At 37.4% G+C, this 21,975-nt stretch overlaps 6 protein-coding genes across 7 annotated transcripts; all 6 read right to left on the bottom strand.

The window, feature by feature from the left end:
• Positions 1-51: 51 nt before the first annotated feature.
• AT1G30730 (FAD-binding Berberine family protein) lies at positions 52-1,997 on the bottom strand. The gene has a single exon (NM_102809.3). It carries the CDS (start codon positions 1,822-1,824, stop codon positions 244-246), a length of 1,581 nt encoding a protein of 526 aa, NP_174360.1. The 5' UTR covers positions 1,825-1,997; the 3' UTR covers positions 52-243.
• A 705-nt stretch (positions 1,998-2,702) lies between these two features.
• AT1G30720 (FAD-binding Berberine family protein) lies at positions 2,703-4,753 on the bottom strand. The gene has a single exon (NM_102808.4). The coding sequence runs from the start codon at positions 4,479-4,481 to the stop codon at positions 2,898-2,900; it is 1,584 nt and encodes a 527-aa protein (NP_174359.1). The 5' UTR covers positions 4,482-4,753; the 3' UTR covers positions 2,703-2,897.
• Positions 4,754-5,550: 797 nt separating this feature from the next.
• Positions 5,551-7,426, bottom strand: AT1G30710 (FAD-binding Berberine family protein). Its single transcript, NM_102807.4, has one exon. The coding sequence runs from the start codon at positions 7,396-7,398 to the stop codon at positions 5,803-5,805; it is 1,596 nt and encodes a 531-aa protein (NP_174358.1). The 5' UTR covers positions 7,399-7,426; the 3' UTR covers positions 5,551-5,802.
• A 537-nt stretch (positions 7,427-7,963) lies between these two features.
• AT1G30700 (FAD-binding Berberine family protein) lies at positions 7,964-10,233 on the bottom strand. Its single transcript, NM_102806.3, has 2 exons — positions 9,428-10,233; positions 7,964-9,196 (listed from the first exon to the last, which is right to left on the bottom strand). The coding sequence occupies exons 1-2, from the start codon at positions 10,053-10,055 to the stop codon at positions 8,241-8,243; spliced, it is 1,584 nt and encodes a 527-aa protein (NP_174357.1). The 5' UTR covers positions 10,056-10,233; the 3' UTR covers positions 7,964-8,240.
• A 2,037-nt stretch (positions 10,234-12,270) lies between these two features.
• On the bottom strand, positions 12,271-15,071 carry AT1G30690 (Sec14p-like phosphatidylinositol transfer family protein). 2 transcript variants are annotated; one of them, NM_102805.3, is made up of 4 exons: positions 14,851-15,023; positions 13,294-14,402; positions 12,944-13,207; positions 12,271-12,850 (listed from the first exon to the last, which is right to left on the bottom strand). In NM_102805.3, the coding sequence occupies exons 2-4, from the start codon at positions 14,392-14,394 to the stop codon at positions 12,593-12,595; spliced, it is 1,623 nt and encodes a 540-aa protein (NP_564360.1). In that variant the 5' UTR covers positions 14,395-14,402; positions 14,851-15,023; the 3' UTR covers positions 12,271-12,592. The 2 variants fall into 2 exon arrangements, with proteins under 2 accessions (NP_564360.1, NP_001031119.1); NM_001036042.3 differs by having other exon boundaries at positions 12,295-12,850; positions 14,828-15,071.
• A 1,134-nt stretch (positions 15,072-16,205) lies between these two features.
• AT1G30680 (toprim domain-containing protein) lies at positions 16,206-21,199 on the bottom strand. The gene is made up of 19 exons (NM_179404.3): positions 20,734-21,199; positions 20,367-20,500; positions 20,153-20,208; positions 20,012-20,069; positions 19,822-19,914; positions 19,576-19,659; positions 19,270-19,350; positions 19,098-19,163; positions 18,891-19,007; positions 18,746-18,793; positions 18,524-18,670; positions 18,247-18,429; positions 18,029-18,160; positions 17,885-17,946; positions 17,665-17,748; positions 17,405-17,536; positions 17,097-17,328; positions 16,935-17,002; positions 16,206-16,690 (listed from the first exon to the last, which is right to left on the bottom strand). The coding sequence occupies exons 1-19, from the start codon at positions 21,011-21,013 to the stop codon at positions 16,618-16,620; spliced, it is 2,130 nt and encodes a 709-aa protein (NP_849735.1). The 5' UTR covers positions 21,014-21,199; the 3' UTR covers positions 16,206-16,617.
• Between the last annotated feature and the right edge of the window lie 776 nt (positions 21,200-21,975).

Below are 21,975 nucleotides of genomic sequence, written 5' to 3'. Positions count from 1 at the left end.
TGTTAATATGAATTACGATCTTTCCATTTAAAATCAGTTGATAAGAAATGAACCAATCCATGTATTTTTATTACTATATGATAGACTATCATTGATAGAATTATCTCATTAGCAATGTAGGAGAACAAGTTAACAACCACTTGTATTTTATCATCAAATCAGAGATCATTATACAGTTGACAACAATACATATTAATCCTTGTTTATTTTGCTGAAAACTTTAATACATGTGAATTGAACTTATTACTTCCGGACCGGAATACTTTGTTCGTTCCTCCAAAAGTTTATCTCATCGAACTTGGTTTTGATATCCACTAACCTCTCGAAATTGTCTTTGAAATATTTAGCCCCATAGATTTTACCTTCCTCGTACGTGGAATTACCACTTGACCCAATGTCAATATCACGGTAATTCAAAAACGCCTCCCTCGGATTACTAGACACGTACGGGGTCATGAATCTATAAAACTCATTTGCGAGCGCCAAATATTTCTTCTCCACATTATCTCCAGCTTCTGACCAGTCTATGATATATTCAATGTTGAACAAATTGCCTCCTCTATGTGGGAAAGGTGTCCTCGAACTCGGGATCTCACCCATTCTTCCTCCATACGGATTCCAATTCATTTCAACTTTCTCCAACTCAACCAATTTCTTGAGTATCAAACCGAGGCCGGTTCTCGAAACCGGACGCTTCACGTAGTCCGATTTCCGTTTCATGAACAACTTTTTTGTGACCGTAGGGTTTAGTAGCACAGAAGTCGGTGTACCAACCGGATAACCGGCCCAAAACAGAACCGAATCGATCCATCTCATCTCGGTACAATCGGTTTTCTTCAGCTTTAACTCCGGGAAATCCCGGTTCATCACGTTCAACGTCTTATCAAACCCGCCAAGATTCATCCCAATGAAAGTCGCTAAAACCTTTTTTTCACCCGGCTTTGCACCGTTGACTAAAGTCAAAGTCAGCTTCACAAACAAATTCCGATCCGTACTATGAGAGAAGTTCTGCCACTTCATTATAAGATCAACGGCTCCTTCTCCGACGGTTTTTCCGACGCTAAAAACCGTAACTTTCTCCGGAACCGGAACCAACCGGATTTTGTATCCCATCACGATGCCGAAACTCGCGGCTCCACCTCCTCGAACCGCCCAGAAAAGCTCTTCCCCCATCGACATTCGATCGAAGTAGGTGTTCCCATTAGAGTCGATGATCCTGGAGCCGACAACGTTGTCCACCGACAAACCATACTTTCTCATCATTGTCCCGTACCCTCCGCCGCTAATATGTCCACCAACGCCCAATGTAGTACACAAACCCGCCGGAAACCCAAGAACATTGCTTTTCTCAGCGATTTTATAATAAAGCTCTCCCAGTGTAGCGCCGGTATCAACCCAAGCCGTTCCTTCCGTGAGATTCACATCAACGGATTTGAAGTTGAGCAAGTCGATGAGGAAGAACGGAGCTGTGGAGGTGTAAGAGAGTCCTTCGAAGTCGTGGCCGCCGCTTCGGATCCTGACCTGGACAGGGAACAAGCGTGCGCAAGCTAGCACCGGAGAAATGTGTGACCACGTGGTGGGGGTGATGATGGCGATGGGTTTTGGGGTGGTGGGTTTGTCGAAACGGAGGTTAGGTATGCGGCGGCGGAGGACGGTGGTGAAAGAGGAGTTTGATGGGATGTAGGTGACGTCGGAGATGAAAACCTGTGGGTTTGATCCTTCTCTTACGAGACATCGGAGGAATGTCTCTGGATCGGTTTGCGACTGTGAAGTTGCAACTAAAACTGAGATTAGTAACATGCAAATTATGAGTAATTTTTCCATTTTTGTTTTGATGTCTATTTTAGGGAGTATGGATTATATATTTTGTAAGCTTATGTTGTGTGTGTTTATATAGGTAGGATTTAAGTCCAAGGTTCTTATCTGTTCAATGAATTATTTATTAATCTTATTATAGTATATTTCTGTAATCAATCATCTGGCAAAAAAATTTAAAATGCAATCAGTCCTATTTTCTTTGATTTTCTTTTGTATATTGAAATCTCTTCTTGTATTTAACGGTGGATTAATTTTGTACACTAATGTCTGCGCCAAAGGAAAAGAAAAAAGAAACTTGGTAATAGTATATATACTGTATAATAGTACACTTCTGTAAGCAATCCTTTTTTGGTAATCCAAGGTTTTCATTCGTTCAGTTAACAATTTTTGTTTCACGCGTTCTATTCTAGCCAAAGATATTATCCGGATTGAATATTAGAGTAGACTATATATATTTGACTTTGACTTGAGCATACGGTACGTGATAGCCAAAACGCGTCATTATCTACATATATGACTTTTCAAAGTTTATTGTTTACAGTGTTCATATGCAAAATTTAGGAGATTATTAGATATGTTTGTACGGATCGAACCTTTTTTAATAGGGTAAATTAAGGAATATGAATTTGATCAGATTTGTGTATCGTGCAAGTCTTGTTTTATTAAATCCCGCGTTGTCCGTTAGTATTGATTATTGAGAGAAACGTTGAATGTCTTGGTCAATGAATGTATACATATCTTTACGTGCATGTGAGTGTGTTATACTTATCCTGTCATGTAAGAAATAAACGAAAACACTTCTTGATGGTGTTTAAGATGGTGGTAGCGGTCGTCATGACAGTGAGTTTTTTAGGATATTTATTTGTAACATTTTAAAAATGGATCAGCACAATTAGTAATGTATGTCGATTTTGTTCGTTAACTATATATACTTCATGATACAACTTTATTTTGGTATATATGTTTCATATTACATTTAATAACAATATATCAAACCAAAGATTTTAATACATTTCTTTCTTTTCTTTTCATGTCACAGGATCATAACTTCACAACTCACAACATTCATCTCGTACGTATTATCTTCTAACCGGAATGCTTTGTTCGTTTTTCCAAAAGTTTTCCGCATCAATCGTGGTTTTAATATCCACTAATCTCTCGAAATTCTCCTTGAAATATTTAGCCCCGTAGATTTTACCTTCCTGGTACGTAGACTTAACACTTGACCCTATGTCAAGATCACGGTAATTCAAAAACGCCTCCCTCGGATTACTAGACACGTACGGGGTCATGAATCTATAAAATTCATTCGCGAGTGCCAAATATTTCTTCTCCACATTATCTCCAGCTTCTGACCAGTCTATGATATACTCAATGTTGAACAAATTGCCTGCTCTATGTGGGAATGGTGTCCTCGAACTCGGGATCTCACCCATCCTTCCTCCATACGGATTCCAATTCATTTTAACTTTCTCAACCTCTACCAATTTCTTGAGTATCAAACCGAGATCGGTTCTCGAAATCAGACGCTTCACGTAGTCCGATTTTCGTTTCATGAACAACTTTTTTGCGACTAGCGGATTTAGTAGCACAGAAGTCGGTGTACCAACCGGATAATCGTCCCAAAACAGAACCGAATCGATCCATCTCATCTCGGTACAATCGGTTTTCTTCAGCTTCAACTCCGGGAAATCCCGGTTCATCACGGTCAACAGCTTATCCGACCGGCCTAAATACATCCCAATGAAAGTCGCTAAAACCGTATTCTCACCAGGCTTCGTACCGTTGACTAAAGTCAAAGTTAACCTCACGAACAAATTCCGATCCGTACTATGAGCAAAACTCTGCCACTTCATTATAAGATCAACGGCTCCTTCTCCGACAGTTTTTCCGACTTTAAAAACCGTAACTTTCTCAGGCACCGGTACTAGCTGGATCTTGTAGCCGAGGACAACACCGTAGCTCGCTGCACCACCTCCACGAATCGCCCAAAAACGGTCTTCCCCCATCGAAACCCGATCGGTGAAGATATTTCCGTTCGAATCAACGATCCCGGAGCCGAAAACGTTATCCACCGACAAACCATACTTTCTCATCAGATTACCGTATCCTCCGCCGCTAAAGTGTCCACCAACGCCCAATGTGGTAGACAAACCCGCCGGAAATCCAAGAACATTGCTCTTCTCAGAGATTCTATAGTAAAGCTCTCCGAGGGTAGCACCAGAATCAACCCAAGCCGTTCTCTCGGTGAGATTTACGTCCACGGTTTTAAAACCGAACATGTCGAGAACAAAGAAAGGGACGGTGGAAGTGTAAGAGAGTCCTTCGAAGTCGTGGCCACCACTTCTGATCCTGACTTGGAGAGAGAGCTCACGTGCGCATCCTACAGCAGCTTGTATGTGTGTCCACGTGGCGGCAGCCACCACGGAGATGGGTTTTGGAGTAGTGGGTTTGTCGAAACGGAGGTTAGGTATACGGCTGCGGAGGACAGTGGTGAAAGAAGAGTTTGTTGGGATGTAAGCAACGGCGGAGTTAGGACTTGTTGGGTCCGTTGGTTGTCTATCGAGACATCGGAGGAAAGCTATTGGATCGGTCACGGATTGTGAAGTTGTAACTGATGTTGAGATCAGTAGTAGCAAAGAGATCACGAGCAATTTCTCCATTTTGTTTTTGGTGTTTGGATTATATATTTTTGAAAGCTGGTGTATGAATATTTATATAGAGAAGAGATTAACTAAACCTTTTATAATATCAAAGATTGTCAAGGGATTAACTATTAGTCCGACAATTATCTTATCCGAAACTAAGTGTAGAGAATTTAAGCAAAGTAGACAGTAGTTTTCAAAAGTTGATTAGCCAATTTTCGAAACTACCTAATTCTCTCTATAGGTCATGAGAAATTAAAACAAAGAATAAAAACCAATAGAGACTGTTTATTACACCAAAATTGTAATAGTCAGGGGATTAAATCATTCTCTTATCTACTGATTCTTGATGATATATACAAATATCGTTTTCACGTTGTTTTGACAGCTAAAGGTTTTGCCCGATTAATGGTTATAGTTGACTAAATATATTTGACTTTGACTTTTACGTATTGTTTATTGTATTTATGAGCCACTCCGGTAAGCGATAGCCAATACGCGTCATCATCTAAACCTATATGACTTTTCAAGTTGTTGTGTTTGCAGTGTTCATAAGAAAGACTTTTGGAGATTAATAAATTTTTAGCCTACGCGTGAGCGTGATGTTGCTAGTTTGGATCGAGTTTTTCTTTTTGAATATTTTGGATATGTTAAAGAGTTATATATTTGATCAGATCTGTGCATCGTGCAAGTTGTTTATCAAATTATGTCTTGACCGTTTCCGTTGATTATCTTTGTCATAAAATGTATCATATTGCATGCATATGCATGTGAGTGTGTTATTCTCTATATAAGAAATAAACGAGTGACTCTCTATGAATGACATGTAAAAATTCATTTTCTTTCTGTTAAAGGACATGTAAAAATTTATAAATTGACATTTCTTATACATAGTGCTTGACTGATATATATATAAATAGAGGAAACATTTTAACTAAATATAATTTGCAACAAATAAATTACATATGCAAATAGTTAAAAACTGGTTTCTTTGTTCTTTTCCATTATCAGTTTATCACTCACTGGTGAATTTTGTCTTCAAAACTACAAATAACAATTCCAACACATTTCTTACTGGAGTGAAAATAAAGAAAAGGTATAAATTTCTTGTCATATAATGTAAATATAAGTTTTGAAAGTACATATACAGGAGAACAAATGACTACTTCCTCATCTTCTAATCCAAGACACAGGTTTAAGTCTGAATTCGATAAAAACAGAGAGCTCAAATTAACTCTTCGCATTTTACATCAAATAGTTATAGTACTACTTCTTGCATGTTAACATTTAAATATAAATTTTGGTAGCAATTGTTAATAGAAGTGTGTCTCTAGTCTCTCTAGTGGCTGGAGAGCACTGGAATGCTCTGCTCGTACCGGAAAAAGTTGTCGGGATCAACTCTGCTCTTGATCTTAACCAATTTCTCGAAGTTATCCTTAAAATACTTAAATCCGTACACTTTACCTTCCTCGTACGTTGAGTTTAAGCTCTTTCCAATGTCAACGTCTCTATAGTTCAAAAACGCCTCTCTTGGATTCTTTGACACGTAAGGGCTCATTGCCTCGAACAATCTTTCTGTCTGGCTCAAGCAATCTTTAGCCACTGCTTCACCTGGCACGAACCAGTTTGCTGCGTACTGAATCTTGAACATGTTTCCTGCTCTGTGAGGGAAAGCGGTCTCGGTCGATGGAATCTCACTCATCCTCCCTCCGTAAGGGTTAAAAGCCATTGTGACGTTCTCGTTCTCTGTCATGATCTTGAATATTGACTCTAAACCGGTTCGTGAAATCGGTTTTTGGACGTAATCGGATTTTCTCTTGAGGTAGATTTGCTTTTGTGGGATCCGGTTTAGCATACTCGTTGTTGGTGCTGTACCGGGTGGGATACCGAGCCAGAACAGAACCGATTCGATCCATTTCATTTCAATACACTCTCTTTTGATCAGACCAAGCTCAGGGAATTTCGCGTTCATGATTTCTAGAAGATTCGATGAGTTTCCGAGGTACATTCCCATGAAAGAAGCCTTCACGGTTTTGTTGCTTGAGCCTAAAGTTAATCTTATGAACAGATCATTGTCAATCTTGTCTGCGATCTCTTGCCATTTGGCTACAAGTTCCGTGGTGTTCACGCTTCCTGTGTTTCCAAACGTTTCAATGTTAAAGACTGTGACTTTAGCTGGAACCGGAACAAGCTTAATCTTCCAAGCTAAGACAACACAGAAACTAGCAGCTCCACCACCACGTAAGGCCCAGAAAAGATCTTCTCCCATTGAGCTCCGGTCCAAAACTCTTCCTTTAGCGTCAACGATCTTAGCGTCTATAATGTTATCGATCGATAAACCGTATTTCCTCATCATGTTTCCGTAACCTCCACCGCTAAAATGTCCACCAGCGCCTAAACCAGGACAGATTCCGGCAGGAAATCCACGGAGGTCATTGCTTTTGTTGGCGACTCCGTAGTAGATCTCTCCAAGCGTAGCACCGGATTGGACCCACGCGGTGTCGAGTTTAGGATCTATATTGATAGACCGGAGATTGAACATGTCTAGGACAACGAAATCAATGGTTGATAAATACGACATACCGTCGTAGTCATGTCCTCCACTGCGGATCCGGAGCTGGAGGCCGAGTTTCTTGGCACAAGTGATTGTAGCCTGGATGTGAGTGACATCCGCGGCAGCTACAATCGCTACGGGTTTACGTGTCATGTTGTTGAAGTAACGAAGGTTACGGACGTAGTTGTTAAGGATTGTGAGGAAATTAGGGCTTCGTTGAGTGTATATGTAGTTTTGGATTGGGGATTTTGGATTTGAAGGTTTAAAATCGGTGACGCATTGTGCGAAAACGTCTTCGAGTGATGGTGGTGATGCGAAGGATGTTGGGATTGTAAGAAGAAAAATGGTGATGATTAGGGTTTGAGTTGTTAGAGATGTCATTTTCTTCTCTTTTGTTGAGTAATTGGTTAAGATGTGTTTAGGGGATTTGTATTCTTATATATTTGTAAATTTGACATGAATAGAATCGGCTATTCTTGTAAATGCATACCTTTTTGCAGATTTTTTATCTTTGTAAATTAGTCAATTACTCAATATGGAGGTTTAATGCTTATTATGGCGATTCATATCCATATCTGTTTTATATAATCCTAATTTATAACTTTGTCCGGTCTATTTTTTGAACTTTAATAGAAACAAGATTCTAAAACAAATGGCATGATCTTCATCTGTATCCTTTTTGCCGGAAAAAAAATATATATAAGAAAGACTTGAATTTTTGAAGATCGTATAGATTCAATATTGAAGATTGTATAGATTCTCTAATTAAAAATCTTATGTTTTCTAAACTAAAAAATCTTCTGCTTTTGCTTTTTTGTCAAATGTCAAGAATGCTATCTCTTTCATTTAAAAAAAAAAAAAGATGCAATTTCCATTTAAGAATGTTATCTAGTCAAGGGTTTTAATATCTTATGAATCCAGACATAATCAATAGCTATTTTAGCTGTATAAATCAAAATCAACTATTATTGTCTTTTTACAATAACCATATACTTATTGATCGATCAAAAATGTTACCAATAAGTGACAAACTAAAAAAAGTACTTAGAAGTGTGAACGGTATGATCATATTTTCTTTATCAACATAATACTAAAAGAAACTATCTTATTATACTATTTGTATTTAATATCAAACTTTATAAATTACTAATAATAAATAAAAATACGACATATAATCATTATACAACAACAAATTTCACTAACCAATAATCAAATAAATACACTTATGGTAACACAGGAATACTCTGTTCGTTCCTAAAGAAATTACCACTATCAACTCTCGTCTTAATCTTCACCAATCTCTCGAAATTACCTGCGAAATACTTCTTCCCGTAACGTTTACCTTCCACATAACTACTGATTTTACCATTATGAGAATTAATACCCAAATCAACATCACGGTAATTGAAAAACGATTGTCTCGGATTCTTGGAAACAAATGGTGTCATGAATTGGTACAACTTCCTCGTCAATTCCATGTACCGGTCGGTTAAAGTCTCATCTCTCCAATTCGCACCGTACTGAATCTTCCAGAGATTACCGGCTCTGTATGGGAACGGAGTCACCGTAGATGATATCCTCCCCATCTCACCACCGTATGGATTGAAAGCCATTGTCGGAATTTCAAGCTCGATCATTTTCTTCCAAATTGACTCTAAACCGGTTCTTGAAATCGGTTCACGTACGTAATCTGATTTCCTCTTGAGGTAGTTCACGGGTTGATTCCTTTGGAGTAGAAGTGTCTCCGACGAACCAACTTGGATATTTGTCCAGAATAGCACAGATTGGATCCAGCTTGTTTCGGTACAGTCAGACCGGACCAAACCCAATTCTGGGAATCTCCGGTTTAATATCGACAGTAGAGTTGTCGTGTCTCCTAGAAACATTGCTATGAATGTTGTCCTGACGGTCTTTTGAGATGAAACAGTGCCGTTTACTACGTCAATGACTGTTCTTATGAAAAGCTCGTCGGGAAGCTTCGGTGCAACTTGTTGCCACCGGTGAATGATATCCGTCGCATTTTGTTCTAACGTCCGGGAGATTCTGAAAACGGTGACGTTTTCTGGGACTTCAACAAGGTTTATTTTGTAGGCCAATACGACGCCGTAGCTCCCTCCTCCTCCTCCGTTTATTGCCCAGTAGAGATCTTCTCCCATCAATTTTCTATCCAAAATTTTTCCTAAAAATTTTCAAATACAAAAGTGAAAATATAGTGAGAACATATAAACATAAATATAAATATTCAGGTACATACAAATGTAAGAAAAATATATATGATTATGTTGCTTGTCTAAATTGATTGCTTGGTTAATTTTATGTTCACCAAGTTTTTAATTGATGTGACCAAAATCACTATCCGATCCACACTATAAAATTTAATTAGTATATAAAATAGAGATATCAATTATACCATTTACGTCGACCATTCTTGCATCGATGGTATTATCTACGGTGAGACCGTATTTTCTCATCATGTTACCGTAACCTCCACCACTGATATGGCCACCGACACCAACCGTGGGACAAATTCCGGCGGGATAAGCTAGGGTTTTGCTCTTCTCCCATATATAGTAATAAACTTCTCCGAGTATGGCACCGGTTTGGACCCACGCGGTCTTACTTGCCACGTCGACATCCACCGAACGGAGGTTAAACATGTCGAGGACGAAGAACGGTTTGCCAGAGTATGTAACGTATGACAAGCCATCGTAGTCGTGGCCTCCACTTCTGATTTTCATCTGAAGGTTGTGGCGTTTCCCGCAAGTAATCGCGGCTTGCACATGGGATTCATGTGTTGCGGCGATTATGAGGAAGGGTTTCGGAGTTGAGGTGGTGTTGAAGCGGAGGTTACGGATGTTGGCTTGTAATACGGAGGAGTAGGAGCCATTTCCGGAGAAGAAGATAGCGGGGGAGATGGGATGTTTGGGGTCGGAGTTTGAGGTTAGGCATTGTGTGAAAGTCTCCGAGTTTGCTGATGATGAGCTTGATTGCCATATGAAGACAACAAAAAAGAGAACAAGAATCAATGCATATTTCATTTTCAGAGATTGAACGTTGAAATACAACAAAAATAAATATAATGACTGAGTTTATGAATGTCGTTGAGGCCTTTTGGTTTTTATAGAGAAGATCATGCATGATGCCAAAATATTTGACCAAGAAAAGTCAAATGTGGGTTCAAGTTGTCCCAAAGATTTTGATTAGTGTGGTGATCGCAATATATTCTAGAATTTACATTTAAAATTCAAGAATATTGTATATACAATTGCGTGTGTCAACGTATTATAAAAGTTATCATTAATGGATTTAAAGATTTTGAATATACTTTTCAAATTAGACTGGATTCAAAAATCAAAATGAGAATTATGTCACGGAAGTAGTTAACCGATTTTGTTTTTTTTTGTCTTTTGAAACTATTATAGCTAGGCACTAGTTGACTATGTAGTAAGTGAACTCTATCGTTCAATTTATTAATATTTTTTTCTGAAATTTTCGTTCAATTTCTTTTACCAATACAAATTCAAAATCTTAGGCTCATAATCTCTTTTGGTTTGGACTAAAATCTCGATAATTCTTTAATAAACGGTAAATGATTTATCTTCATCGGATAGCTAAATTTGGGAGTAAATTTTCAGCCTTGTTCCAAAGAATTTTTTACGAAGTGTTCTTTCGATGTTGGGTCAACACCTATACTGCCTCTATGAATATAGAAATATAAATTCTATAGGTGAGACTCATAAAATCAGCATTGAATCTGCAGTTGTTATAAACACAATTTTTTTTTGTGAAAAACTGAAAATATATTAATTCCATTAAAATCATTTCTGTGTCTCTCAAATGCGACCTGAGAGCATCCCTACTTTTATAGTATCACTCCAGATGCATTAAATTCGAGTTTGTAATGTAGAAGTTTCATTTTTTTTTACAACACTCGAAGTAGTAATTTACGATCCCATGAATCGATTAAGGATGGCTATATTTGAACAGAACTATATCAACTATGAAAAACCCTTGGACAATTAACGACCTAATTAGTTAAAATAAATTCTTTATAAATATTTTGTGACAATGTTTTGGAACTCTACAAGGTAGAGATGTTGAATATTACGTAATTTTTTTTTTTGGGCAAAAAAATATTACGTAATTATAATAAGTGTTTAAATATGAAAAGTATTGACTGAAATATAACATGAACTCATGAAGGATACATTTGAGCGGCTGGTTTGACTTTCATATTGTTGACCAAAAGTAGTATTATTGGGGCCGCAAATAAAGAAGAAAATATAAACTAGACGTGGATTCTAAATTAATTATAACACTGATATGCTGAAAAGAATATTGATATTTTTTGTTAAGAATATATTTATATAAGCCATTTATATGTTACCCGCATGTTAGTCTATAGATTAGAGAGAAGCATGACTAAGCTGTCCATTAAAAAAAATGCAACAAAAATCTTAAAAAAACTTTCCATACAGACAATTCTTATAGAAATTAAAATAAAAGACGTAAGGTATTAGAAAATTTAAAATGATCAAACACATTTTGTTTCAACGAGAGATGTTGTTTTACCGTACGAAAGCAAAGATGTTGACGAACGCATTTATAGGAGGAGAAGTGCAAATCTATTACAAGTTACAAATTGTTTATATTAAAATCATTCAATTTAAAGAAAAAAAGGTAGAAGGATCAGTGCGTCTAGTCATCTATAATCTTTTTCTCTGATGATGCCATGCATGCGTGTGGTGTCGTAATCACTACATAGAATTCTGCAAAAATTGATCCCAAAAAACAAAATTGATTTTACTTTAGAAAAAAATGTAGTAGCTAATCTTATATTTTTCTGGCCAATGAAGCGGTTCGAGCCACTATTCTTCATCCATTGATGTGTACCAATAACAACACAAAGAGTAGATTTTGTGGCAGTCTTTGTTTTCGCCGCGTATATCCATTAAGGTAAGTTCACACACATGCATCATCGATCGTAACATGAGTAGTCTAAGGACATTTACTCATAAGTAAGAACTAAGATTTAACTATGGATAGAGATGACAAACAAAAAAAAGATTTAACTATGGATAGAGTTGTTATGTTTTTTTCCATCCGAATTTCAATTTTTTCCCGGTTTTGGGGTTTATAATATAATGAATGTTAGATCAAAAGAAAAATTATTAATCATCAAACCATTCCTCTTTTGGTTGTTCAACTGTTTTTCTCACTGTAAAACCTTTCAGAACAACCATACAAAACATATCACATATTTCTTCTTTGGTGTTACTCTGAAAGGCCATTGGGCCAATACTCAGCCCATGTAAAACTCTGAATATTCGAACATATTTATTTATCCATACAGTTTTAATCAAATAAATCAAATAGGGAAGAGAGGAAAAATCTCATACCAAAGAAGCAAAAGATTGACCTTACCAAAAAAAGAAAGAAGCAAAAGATTGAATATCAATGAAATAATGGGAGTATCTCTTTCTCTTACATATCACTCAAAAATAAATAATAACACCAAACGTTTAAATTTAGAAAAGAATATTATATATCCAGAGACTACATGAAATCCTCCACTTCAGGAAGAGGATTCAGTCTTGGTTCTGTACCTGTACAGAACTTTCTTCTTCTTGCCAGAGACATTGTCAACGGTAAGAACAATCTTACCAGCCTGACTGTTCTTGAAACTGTTCCTGATTGGTCCTTCATTTGCTCCCATCTTCTTCACCTTTTGGACTATTACCGTGTAAGCTCCTTCTTCTGTTGGCACAAACTCTTCCTTGTAATTCACTTCCCATCCCAAAACCGCTATGTCCCATACCAATGTACCTTCAGTCTATGAAAACAACCACAAAACAAAAAACCATAATTAGAAAGATAGGGTTTAACAACTTCAGGAATAAGGTAGGGTTTGGTTTTCTAATTATACCTCAGGAGCTGGGATTTCGATGGTTTCAGATGATCCAGGCTTAACAACAACTTCAGAGACAGTTTCGTTGGAGAATTCGGTATCGTCTACTGTTTTGAACCCACCGTACTGAACTGGGAGCTCATCAGCTGGAATGTACTTGAGAAGAGTCTCTCTGACCTTAGCGGGACGAGCCACAACAAACTTGCTCTTGGTTCGTTGAGTTAAGAATGGCGAGAGGACAGCTCTCATGGCGTAGAACCAGAATGGAACGTTGATGAATATCTGCAGAACAAAAACAAACAATGATTAGAAAGTCAGTAGACCAAATCAACGAGTCCCAAAACGAATGATGATAATAATCAACTCACGTTTCTGGACACGAATTCCGGATAGTTGTCCTGCAAAGTCTCGATTACTTTCTTGATTCCGACCCAAATCTCTGTTCTTGACACTCCAGGAGCGTTTTTGAGATCGTGGATCTGGAGAAGAGAAGTAACACCTCCTGGTTTAAGATTAAGCTTCTGGATTCCCTTCTCCATCAGCTGAAACCTCCATCTCAAGAACTTCTCTCTGTTCTTCTCCGACCCAATCGTCTGGTAAAGCTCCTCGCTGTGGACATTGTAACAAACTGGGTGGGACTCGCGGTCCACACCGTTCATGTAAGCTGCAGTGGCAAGATCCTCCCCAAACTCCTCTCCAAGGATCGAATCAATCTTGTTTTGCTTTCTCCATTTGAGGGTTTTCTTCAGCATCTCAAAGGCTTCGTTGACTTTAAAGTCTCTTGCTCTCAAGAACTTCAAGAGGATAACATCCGTGCTTTCAGCTCCTTTGCTTGGAAGCAATGGCACTCCCCAAAGCTCGATATCCTTATCCACCGACTCATCTTCATCCTCCACCTCAATAGTCTCAGCTTTCACTTCTTCAGTAACAACATCCTCGGTTTTCTTCTCTTCTTCCTTGGTTTCTTCTTCTACCTTCTCAACAACAGTAGTCACTTCTTCCTTGGGGATTATCTCCTCTGTAACAACAGCCTCAACAGTCTCAGCTTTCGGTGCTTCTTCGGTAACAACAGCCTCAGATTTCTTCTCTTCTTCAACCTTCTCCTCTGCTGCTTCTTCCTTCTTCTTCTCAACCTCAGCTTCAGGTTTCACAACCTCTTCCTTCTTCTCCTTCATAGGAGAGCTCTCCTTCTTCTTCGTCTTTAAGAGAGTGTTGTCAACAATAGCTTCCTCAAGCTTAGACTTGAGATCACTCAGTGCCTTTTTCTCAGATTCTTTCAAATCAGCAAAGAAATCACTCTCTTCTTTGAAGGAAGCACTCTTCTCCACACCCTCAGGCTTGCTCTCATCTTCTTCAACCTTAGTCTCTTCCACAACAGCCTTAACAGTAGTCTCCTCAGGAACAACAGCAGGAGCAATAACAACCTCTGACTCCACCTGTTTCTCCTCAACCTTAACTTCAGCAGTCATCTTAAAGCCTGTCATTCAGAATCGATTCAAACAATATTTAGTCACCAATTATACAATTCACCAAAGTAGTAACCCTAGAACTAATTAACCTTGTTGAATTAGTTGAGATCTAAAAGAAACAAGCTTAATTCTTCTTCCTGATTAGTAGAGATCTAAAATCAAAAACGTAATTCTTGTATAAACCCTAACGATTAAACGAACTCAAACAACATAACACAGAATCCAATTTCAACTCTGCAGAACTAAATCTCAGGAGGAAAAGATTGAAACTTTCTTTTTTTTTTTCCTGAAGGCGAGAGAAACCTAGCTCAAATTCGAAGCTTTCTAAGTTTATCTATATAAAAATCGAGAAATCAAGAGAGACAATAGAACTAAAACCCAAAAAGGATTCGAATTTAACAGCTTCTAAAGAGAGAAAAAGAGAGAAACCAACCTAAAGAAGAAGATAAGACTTACACTGTTTCTGGAAAAGATTCTTCTTCGGAATCTCTTTATAGAACCTGAAGAAGTTGTTCTTGTAGTGTTTTTTAAAGTTTAAGCTGCAGCAGAGAAAGAGATTAATGGGGGGTTGTGAATAAATAAGAGAAGAGAGAGGAGGAGGAACAAAGAAGGGAGCTTTATGCAGAGAAGGAAAAAACCCTAGGACTAGAGGTGGTCCACACCGCCCTTAGCAACGGTCACATGATGGACCCTACCAGTAAACATGAAGAACCAACCACAGCCGTTGGATGATCCAACCTGGCCCCAATTTGCCAGCCTGGCAAATTCTCAAAATCGCAGAACAAATATTTTACGTAGCACCAAGAAATATAAATTAATAAACAAAGATATTGGTGAGGTCCCACGTTTCGCTTCTCATGTTCTCTCAACGGTCGTCGATGCTGATCTGTTTACACGACACGTGGTGCTATTCGACAGAGTATGTTCGGCGCAACGGACGGATATATTCACTACCAAAGTCACTTTTTGTGTGAAATTCATTTTAATATGGTTTTATTTTGTTTTGTTTCCTTTCTAATTTTACAGAGTTATCACTTAATTCTAAATTACGTCCCATTTTAATATAATTAGAAAGTACCATGTATAATGTGATAGTGGAGAAGAATCTCTTCGTTGTAACGGTTCTCAATCAAATATTTGTTCCTTAATATATCATGATTTTCATTAAACAGTCGGAATTGGATATACGGTCTCCTTTATTGGTAAGTAAATGTCTCTTTTAGCTGTTGACACCAAAATATGCCAACAAAGACACTAATCATTATATTTTTATATTAATGAGTTGCTGTTTCATATGAATGGTTTCATATCATCAAATGTTTGCATGTAAATCAGATGATTAAGTGATTTGAATATTGGTCGAAAAATTCTAAACTTAGTTATTTCCTAATGTAAATATGTGATTAACATACACAAAAAATGATTATTTATATAAGTTCTCAATAAAAGTTTTGTCTATGATGTTTATGTCTTTATGATGTATAATTAAAAACAATACTAAATATATCAGAATAAGCAAATGTGTGAAAAAAAAACAATGGATTGATAAATTAGATAATACCAATAATTTTGGTCTTGGTCATATCCTTTGACGAGAATAAACTATTTCCACAACTTTCACCTATATTCCCTATATTAATTACGTTCGCAATGATTATATATGATCGACATTTATAGTGCACCGCCGCAACTGATTCTATTATAAAATATTTGCGTGACAATTAGATTAATACTCAAAGAAATCAACTAGATAGACGTAACACAAAGCAGTATAACATTGGAAATAATTGAATCAATTTGCAAAGAGTTTGCATAATTATAACAGAGAGGTAGTTGAAGTCAACAGTTATACAGCTAATTCACAACACCAAATCAGCCGCAACAAAAGGAGGAGACAGAGACAGAGAGAAACAGAACAAACTACAGAAACAGACAGAGCACAAAAAGATCACAGAGCTGTACAAAAATCGAATTCAGTCACATTTTGGATCAGACCTACCAGACACAATAGAGAAACACCATGATTCATAATTCCACATTACATAGTAGAGACATAATCTTGTTCTTGAATCTTGACAGTCTGTTAAAACACAAAGGTAAGAATCTCACAAGATCATCTTTTTCCTCACCAATGGTAACCCAAAAGGGATAAAATTTAGTTGACAAATGTTATCGATACGCTATGTCCACCGTGTTTGACGGCCTTTAAATTCACCAAACTGATCAGTACCGCTTGGGTGATCTCCTCTCTGGCATTCCAGGCGTCACTGGAGAATCCGAGTAGGAACCAGTTGTCCTGTCGAATAAAGATTTCATTACTGAACCAACATAGTAGAATTATCGATTGTAACTTTGAACAGAGTTTTGATAAAGGTTTGGTGTTCTAGGCAAAGGTCTCTACGCTTTGGGTACTTCGGAATAACTTCAGCTAGTTTTCGATGCCAAAGTAACAAAATACTATCATAAGTTCTTGTGAAAACTTGTTTAGTCCGTTAAGTTAGATTAGTAGAAATAAGAAGGTAGTTGAAAAGTTTATGTACCTGTCATAACACAAGTATGCATCACCAATTTGTCCTGCCACCTTGTTTCGTACTTTCCTCACACCAATCTAAAACATACAAAAAGGTTAGTAACTTTACACAATAAGAAGGCCATTTTTAAAATAATACATTACAGATGAAGATGAAGGGATTGGTACCCACTTGAACTAGATCAAGAGGTCCAGCATTTTCGTCGCGGTTTCTGTGAACTATAATACCATTGTCACATTTGTTTATAAAATGTGCGCTGCCACTAATATCGTAAAGGTTTGGTGCACCGCCATCCCAATGTTGCAACTGTTTTGGATGAGCGACAAACCAGACATGGCAGGAGTGGTGTTGGGAAAAGCGTTTGATTTTTGTAAGCATCTGGCTGACATACTCTGTCTCCGTCCTATCAAAACGAATATTAATCTTTCATGTTTCAGAAAGGAAAGAGGGTATTCAGTGAAAATATTTTCTTCACTCACTGGCGTGGAGTACGTTGATGATCGAGCTCATTGTAAGGATCTATAACAAGTCCTCGAATCCCATACCGAAGAACAGCTGCTTTTGCACGTTCCAGAACCCAATCAATACTTGGAAGTGAATCCATCTCACATCTGATTAGTCATGAGAACCCAAACACCAAAATTTTAACATATCATGTCCAAGTTGCACAACTTCCTGGGCTTTAGGTAGTTATTTTGCATCAGCGGAGAGTCGAGTTCTACAAGGCTGAATATCTTACCTTATGGGATAGAAGGTGTCATTCAACCACTTTTTCCCTTCATCCTTCTCCTCAACGCTCATCCGTTGGACAGATCTCCCATAGCTGTCGAAAAAAAGGGGAAACATACACACCACTTTCAAGAAAGGACAAAGTTAAGTACACGGTCAGACATTACAAGAGCACCAGCTATTGGCTGCAATCAGAAAGATGTAGATCTTTTCAAAGCAAAGAGGCTTACTCTGCATCAAAGAATGGTTTCTTTATATGTTTTTCCAAAAGTTTCCTGGCATGATCTCGTACCTTGAAGTAGCACAAATAAGAACAATCAGGTAAAGCTACTATAAAGCAGTTTTTCCAATTAAGGACAAGTTCAGAAACACACCTTATTCTCCATTGAACAGAGTGCAAATTTCCAGCCAACACTATGGTTAAGATTGCACAACATAGCATCAATCCATTCACTCTTTCCAGAATTAGGGATCCCTGTCACAACTGTCAACTCCCCTGGCACAACCTGATCAGGAGCAAATTGAATATATCACATTAGTTGATGAGCCTACAACAATATTTTTGAAAAAAGGACATGACTTTAACGCTTACACTATACAAGTTGTCCAAATTTTTCCACCCTGTTGAAACACCATACTCGTGCCCATGTGTTCTATCATAGTAGGCATCAATTTCATCAAAGAAATCTTTGAAGGAGAATAATCCTAGTATAGGATATGGCTCAGCATCTAAAATAGCTTCCTTGAGTAAATGAGGTCCCTTAGACATAAGAACCTAAGAATCGCCCAAGTAAGGAATCATTGTGGTCATTTAAATCAAGGTAATCTCGAAGGCAGTTTCATAAAATTTACATATAATCTAATCTAACCTCGTTTGCATCTTTAAAATGTTCATCCTCACTTTTCTTCGGCCACTTGACACGCCAACATCTTTCTTTACCCAAACGCCGTGCAATTTCTTCCGCCATAGCTTGACCAGGTCCATCTCCGTCAGTAGCAATAACAATTCGAGACGCCTACGAATAAAGACCATATTATTCCCAGATTCTTGGAATATTGACATTCAAACCAAATAATAAATTATCACACACCTTTTTTAGATAGTCATTGCAATTCCATAGAAATTTATACTTCGTGTCCTAGCTTCACCGAACAGTAAAATACTTAAGGAATCAAATAAAAGAGAACGGAAAAAAAAAGAGATATAAAGTATGAAACCTAGAAGACCAGTCAAACCTTGTCTTCCGATGGGATTTCCTTCGAAGAAACCTTCGCTGGAGCTCCATCAGGAACGGATACACAATTGAGAAAACCAGCTTCTTCCATTGCAAGTTTATCTATCTCCCCTTCAACCTAAAGTTTTATTTTCCCCAAAGAATTAACATACTGCTCTTCACAGTTTAGTTTCGTACGATAATTTAAAGGAGATAAATGCAGACATACTATAATGACTTCAGATGTTTTTTCTATGTCATCAAGACCATATAAGATCCTCCGTGTCTTCCTTTCCTGAAGGAAAATCAAAGAAAAAAGTATGTAAGAGAACAGTCGTAACAGAAAGCTCGAGAGAGTTATTTACATCTGCTATTGAGAAGGGAATTTGTATGATGTGAACCTGAAAGAACATCTTAGTTAGAGACCGGTACTTGCAACTCACAAGCTCCCCTCTTTGCCAATAAGTAAACGCAATTACAATCTGCCGCATTAAACATATAAAAATATTAGAGATGAGAAAGTATAAGACAGAGTCGGACACACAGGATCAGAACTAATCATGTTCCTTAAGTCAAAAATTTAACTAGAAAATCAGGAATTCTAAATTGCAATCAAGATCGGAACAGCGAGTGGCCATCGCCTTTAGAATCTGAGGACAGCAAAAATCTTGAAAAATAACCAATTCAGAAGAATACTCGTAAGCTACCTCGTCACCTATTCTTTTCTGCATAACCCGATTTCTCTCGAGTGTTTTCCGTGAAATCGCTCTTGCAGCGAAATAATCTTGAATCTGAAACGTAACCAAGAACACAAATAAAATTTATCAAACTCATATAACTACAACGAAAAGAAGAATTCACAAAGTTCAGTCATCATCTAAGGAAAGCAGTAGACACAGAAGAAATAATAAGAATAAGTATGTCAAAAGAAACATATGAAAGAAGACAACAACCTCATCACAGAGAGGTTCTAGCTCTATACCCTCCACCGTAATTTTTCTTTCAACCTTCTCTATAGGATCAGCAGATGCCAACCCACCATCCGCCTGCAAACAGGAATAAGGATAAGTTCAAAATATAATCAAGCTTTACTTCATAAAATGTTGGTCGTACTCGTACTCGTACTCAACCATCGCAACTCACCCGAACTCCACCTTTTAACCCACACTTCCCCCTAAAGCAATTCCATGTAGCTGATGAACTACAAATTAGAAAATAAAACACCATGATTAACAACAGTCTCATGACCAAAACATATTTTGATGAGATAATAAGATAACATACCCATCAGGGGCTATAAAAAGAGACAAGCTTTTTTCTCCAGAGTTTCCACCTTCACACTGATGTACCCACCAGAACAGTGGACAATCTAAATTAGCCTTTTTCAAGATACTCAACATGAATCCCAAAAGAAAGAGCAAACATCAATGAAAGCAACATCCAGATAGTACTTAAGTCTTGGCAAATATAAGCATATGAACAAGACTATAAGAAATACCGTCGGACATATCAAGCCACTATGTTGTCCTGGGGGGCAGTTTTCAGCATCAACTCCCTGTTCCGCCAATTTACGCCTCAAAGTCACTAATCTAGATAGAACAACCCTCTTATCTGCTTCTACTTCAGTATCAACTACAAAGCAGAAAATGCTGAGAAACTTCATCAAACAGTTCCATTACTATAGCTTGTAGTAATTGCAAGCAGCTATAAACCAAATGCATACACATGGAAACACAATATGACTAAATAACAAGAAGAGGAGTAATAAGAACAGAACCAGAATCTCCTAAATGACTAAAATATAACCCCAAATGTCAATAATTTCAAACATATATAGAAATCGAACTAAGGAATTCAACACATACCAGGAGTTGGGACTCTGGGGATTGAATTGTAAGATGATAAACCATTGGTCCTTTGGTAATAAGGACTGTTTTTGGACACAGGTCTCGAGGCCAAAACTGGTCGAAATCTTCTAGAAACGGAAGATACTTGTCTACTTGAAGAATAAGAAGGAGAAGAAGGGTATGAGGCAAAAGAAGGAAGAAGACAAAATTCGAGGAATTGCTTCGAACCCATGAGTACAGACATCGAGCACGAGAGTTTCCGAAAATGAATTTGTGGTAAACGAAGCAAAAATCGCATCTCGAAGTATCGATTTGAGTAAAAGCTCTTCAGCTATTATCCATTCATAGTGGTTGCTCAAGGGTTTTAGGGGTTCTTCTTTCCCTCCTCTGTATCCGTGTCTTATGGAGGAAGACGAAGGAAGATTTTGATTTCGCTCTCTTTGAGATAAATGGGCTTCGAAGCAAAAAGGCCCATTAATTGTTACTTTAGGCCTGTTAGCATTTATTTCGACCCATTATTTCCTTAAGAAAAACCTTGGCAACAAAGTCAAAGCGTGTGTGGCACGTAGAAGAGCGATTGGGCCTGGCCCATTTTTAATTAGTTGAGATAGGAAACTTGGCGGCAAAGTCAGAGAGAACAACGTGGAACCACCAATCTCAACATTTTTAGCCGCTAAAACCGTAGTAGCTCTTCTTTTACCGAGTAAATCGCGCCACCGATAAAAGAAAAACGCTAAAATATGACACAAATTACTTACTTAATTCATTTTTCTTAAATTGTTTTAAAATAGTAAAAAATAAATGTAATAGCCCAATATGCTATTATATAATACTAAGAACTAATATACATAATGAATTTTAGATGTTGTAGAATTAATGAATTTTAATATATGTTTTTGCGAATTTATACTACTAAACATAAGTTCATGAGGATAAACTAAATGCGGTTTGTGAATTACATTTCTATGGTACTAGATAACTAATTCTTCATTAGAAAGTAGTGTCTGATTTCTCTTTGGGATTCAAGTGTGAAATGTGGTGTATGCTTTCGTGGTATAATATAAAGAAATTATATATTTTTTGTATATATTTCGTGAAATTCCACGAATAAAAAAGTTATTGGCAAATTAAAATTGTTTGGGCTGATTGGTAGTAGCCTACTGAGGCTTTAGAGGCTGTAGAACTCTAACTTCATTTTAAACTTTTTTTTAGTTCCTAATCTAGTATCTTTGAAGAACTAATAAAATGTACCAAAATAAC

The sequence above is a fragment of the Arabidopsis thaliana genome (assembly GCF_000001735.4).
Source record: "Arabidopsis thaliana chromosome 1 sequence".
NCBI classification, from domain to species: domain Eukaryota; kingdom Viridiplantae; phylum Streptophyta; class Magnoliopsida; order Brassicales; family Brassicaceae; genus Arabidopsis; species Arabidopsis thaliana.
This window is presented reverse-complemented; position numbering and strand designations above follow the sequence as displayed.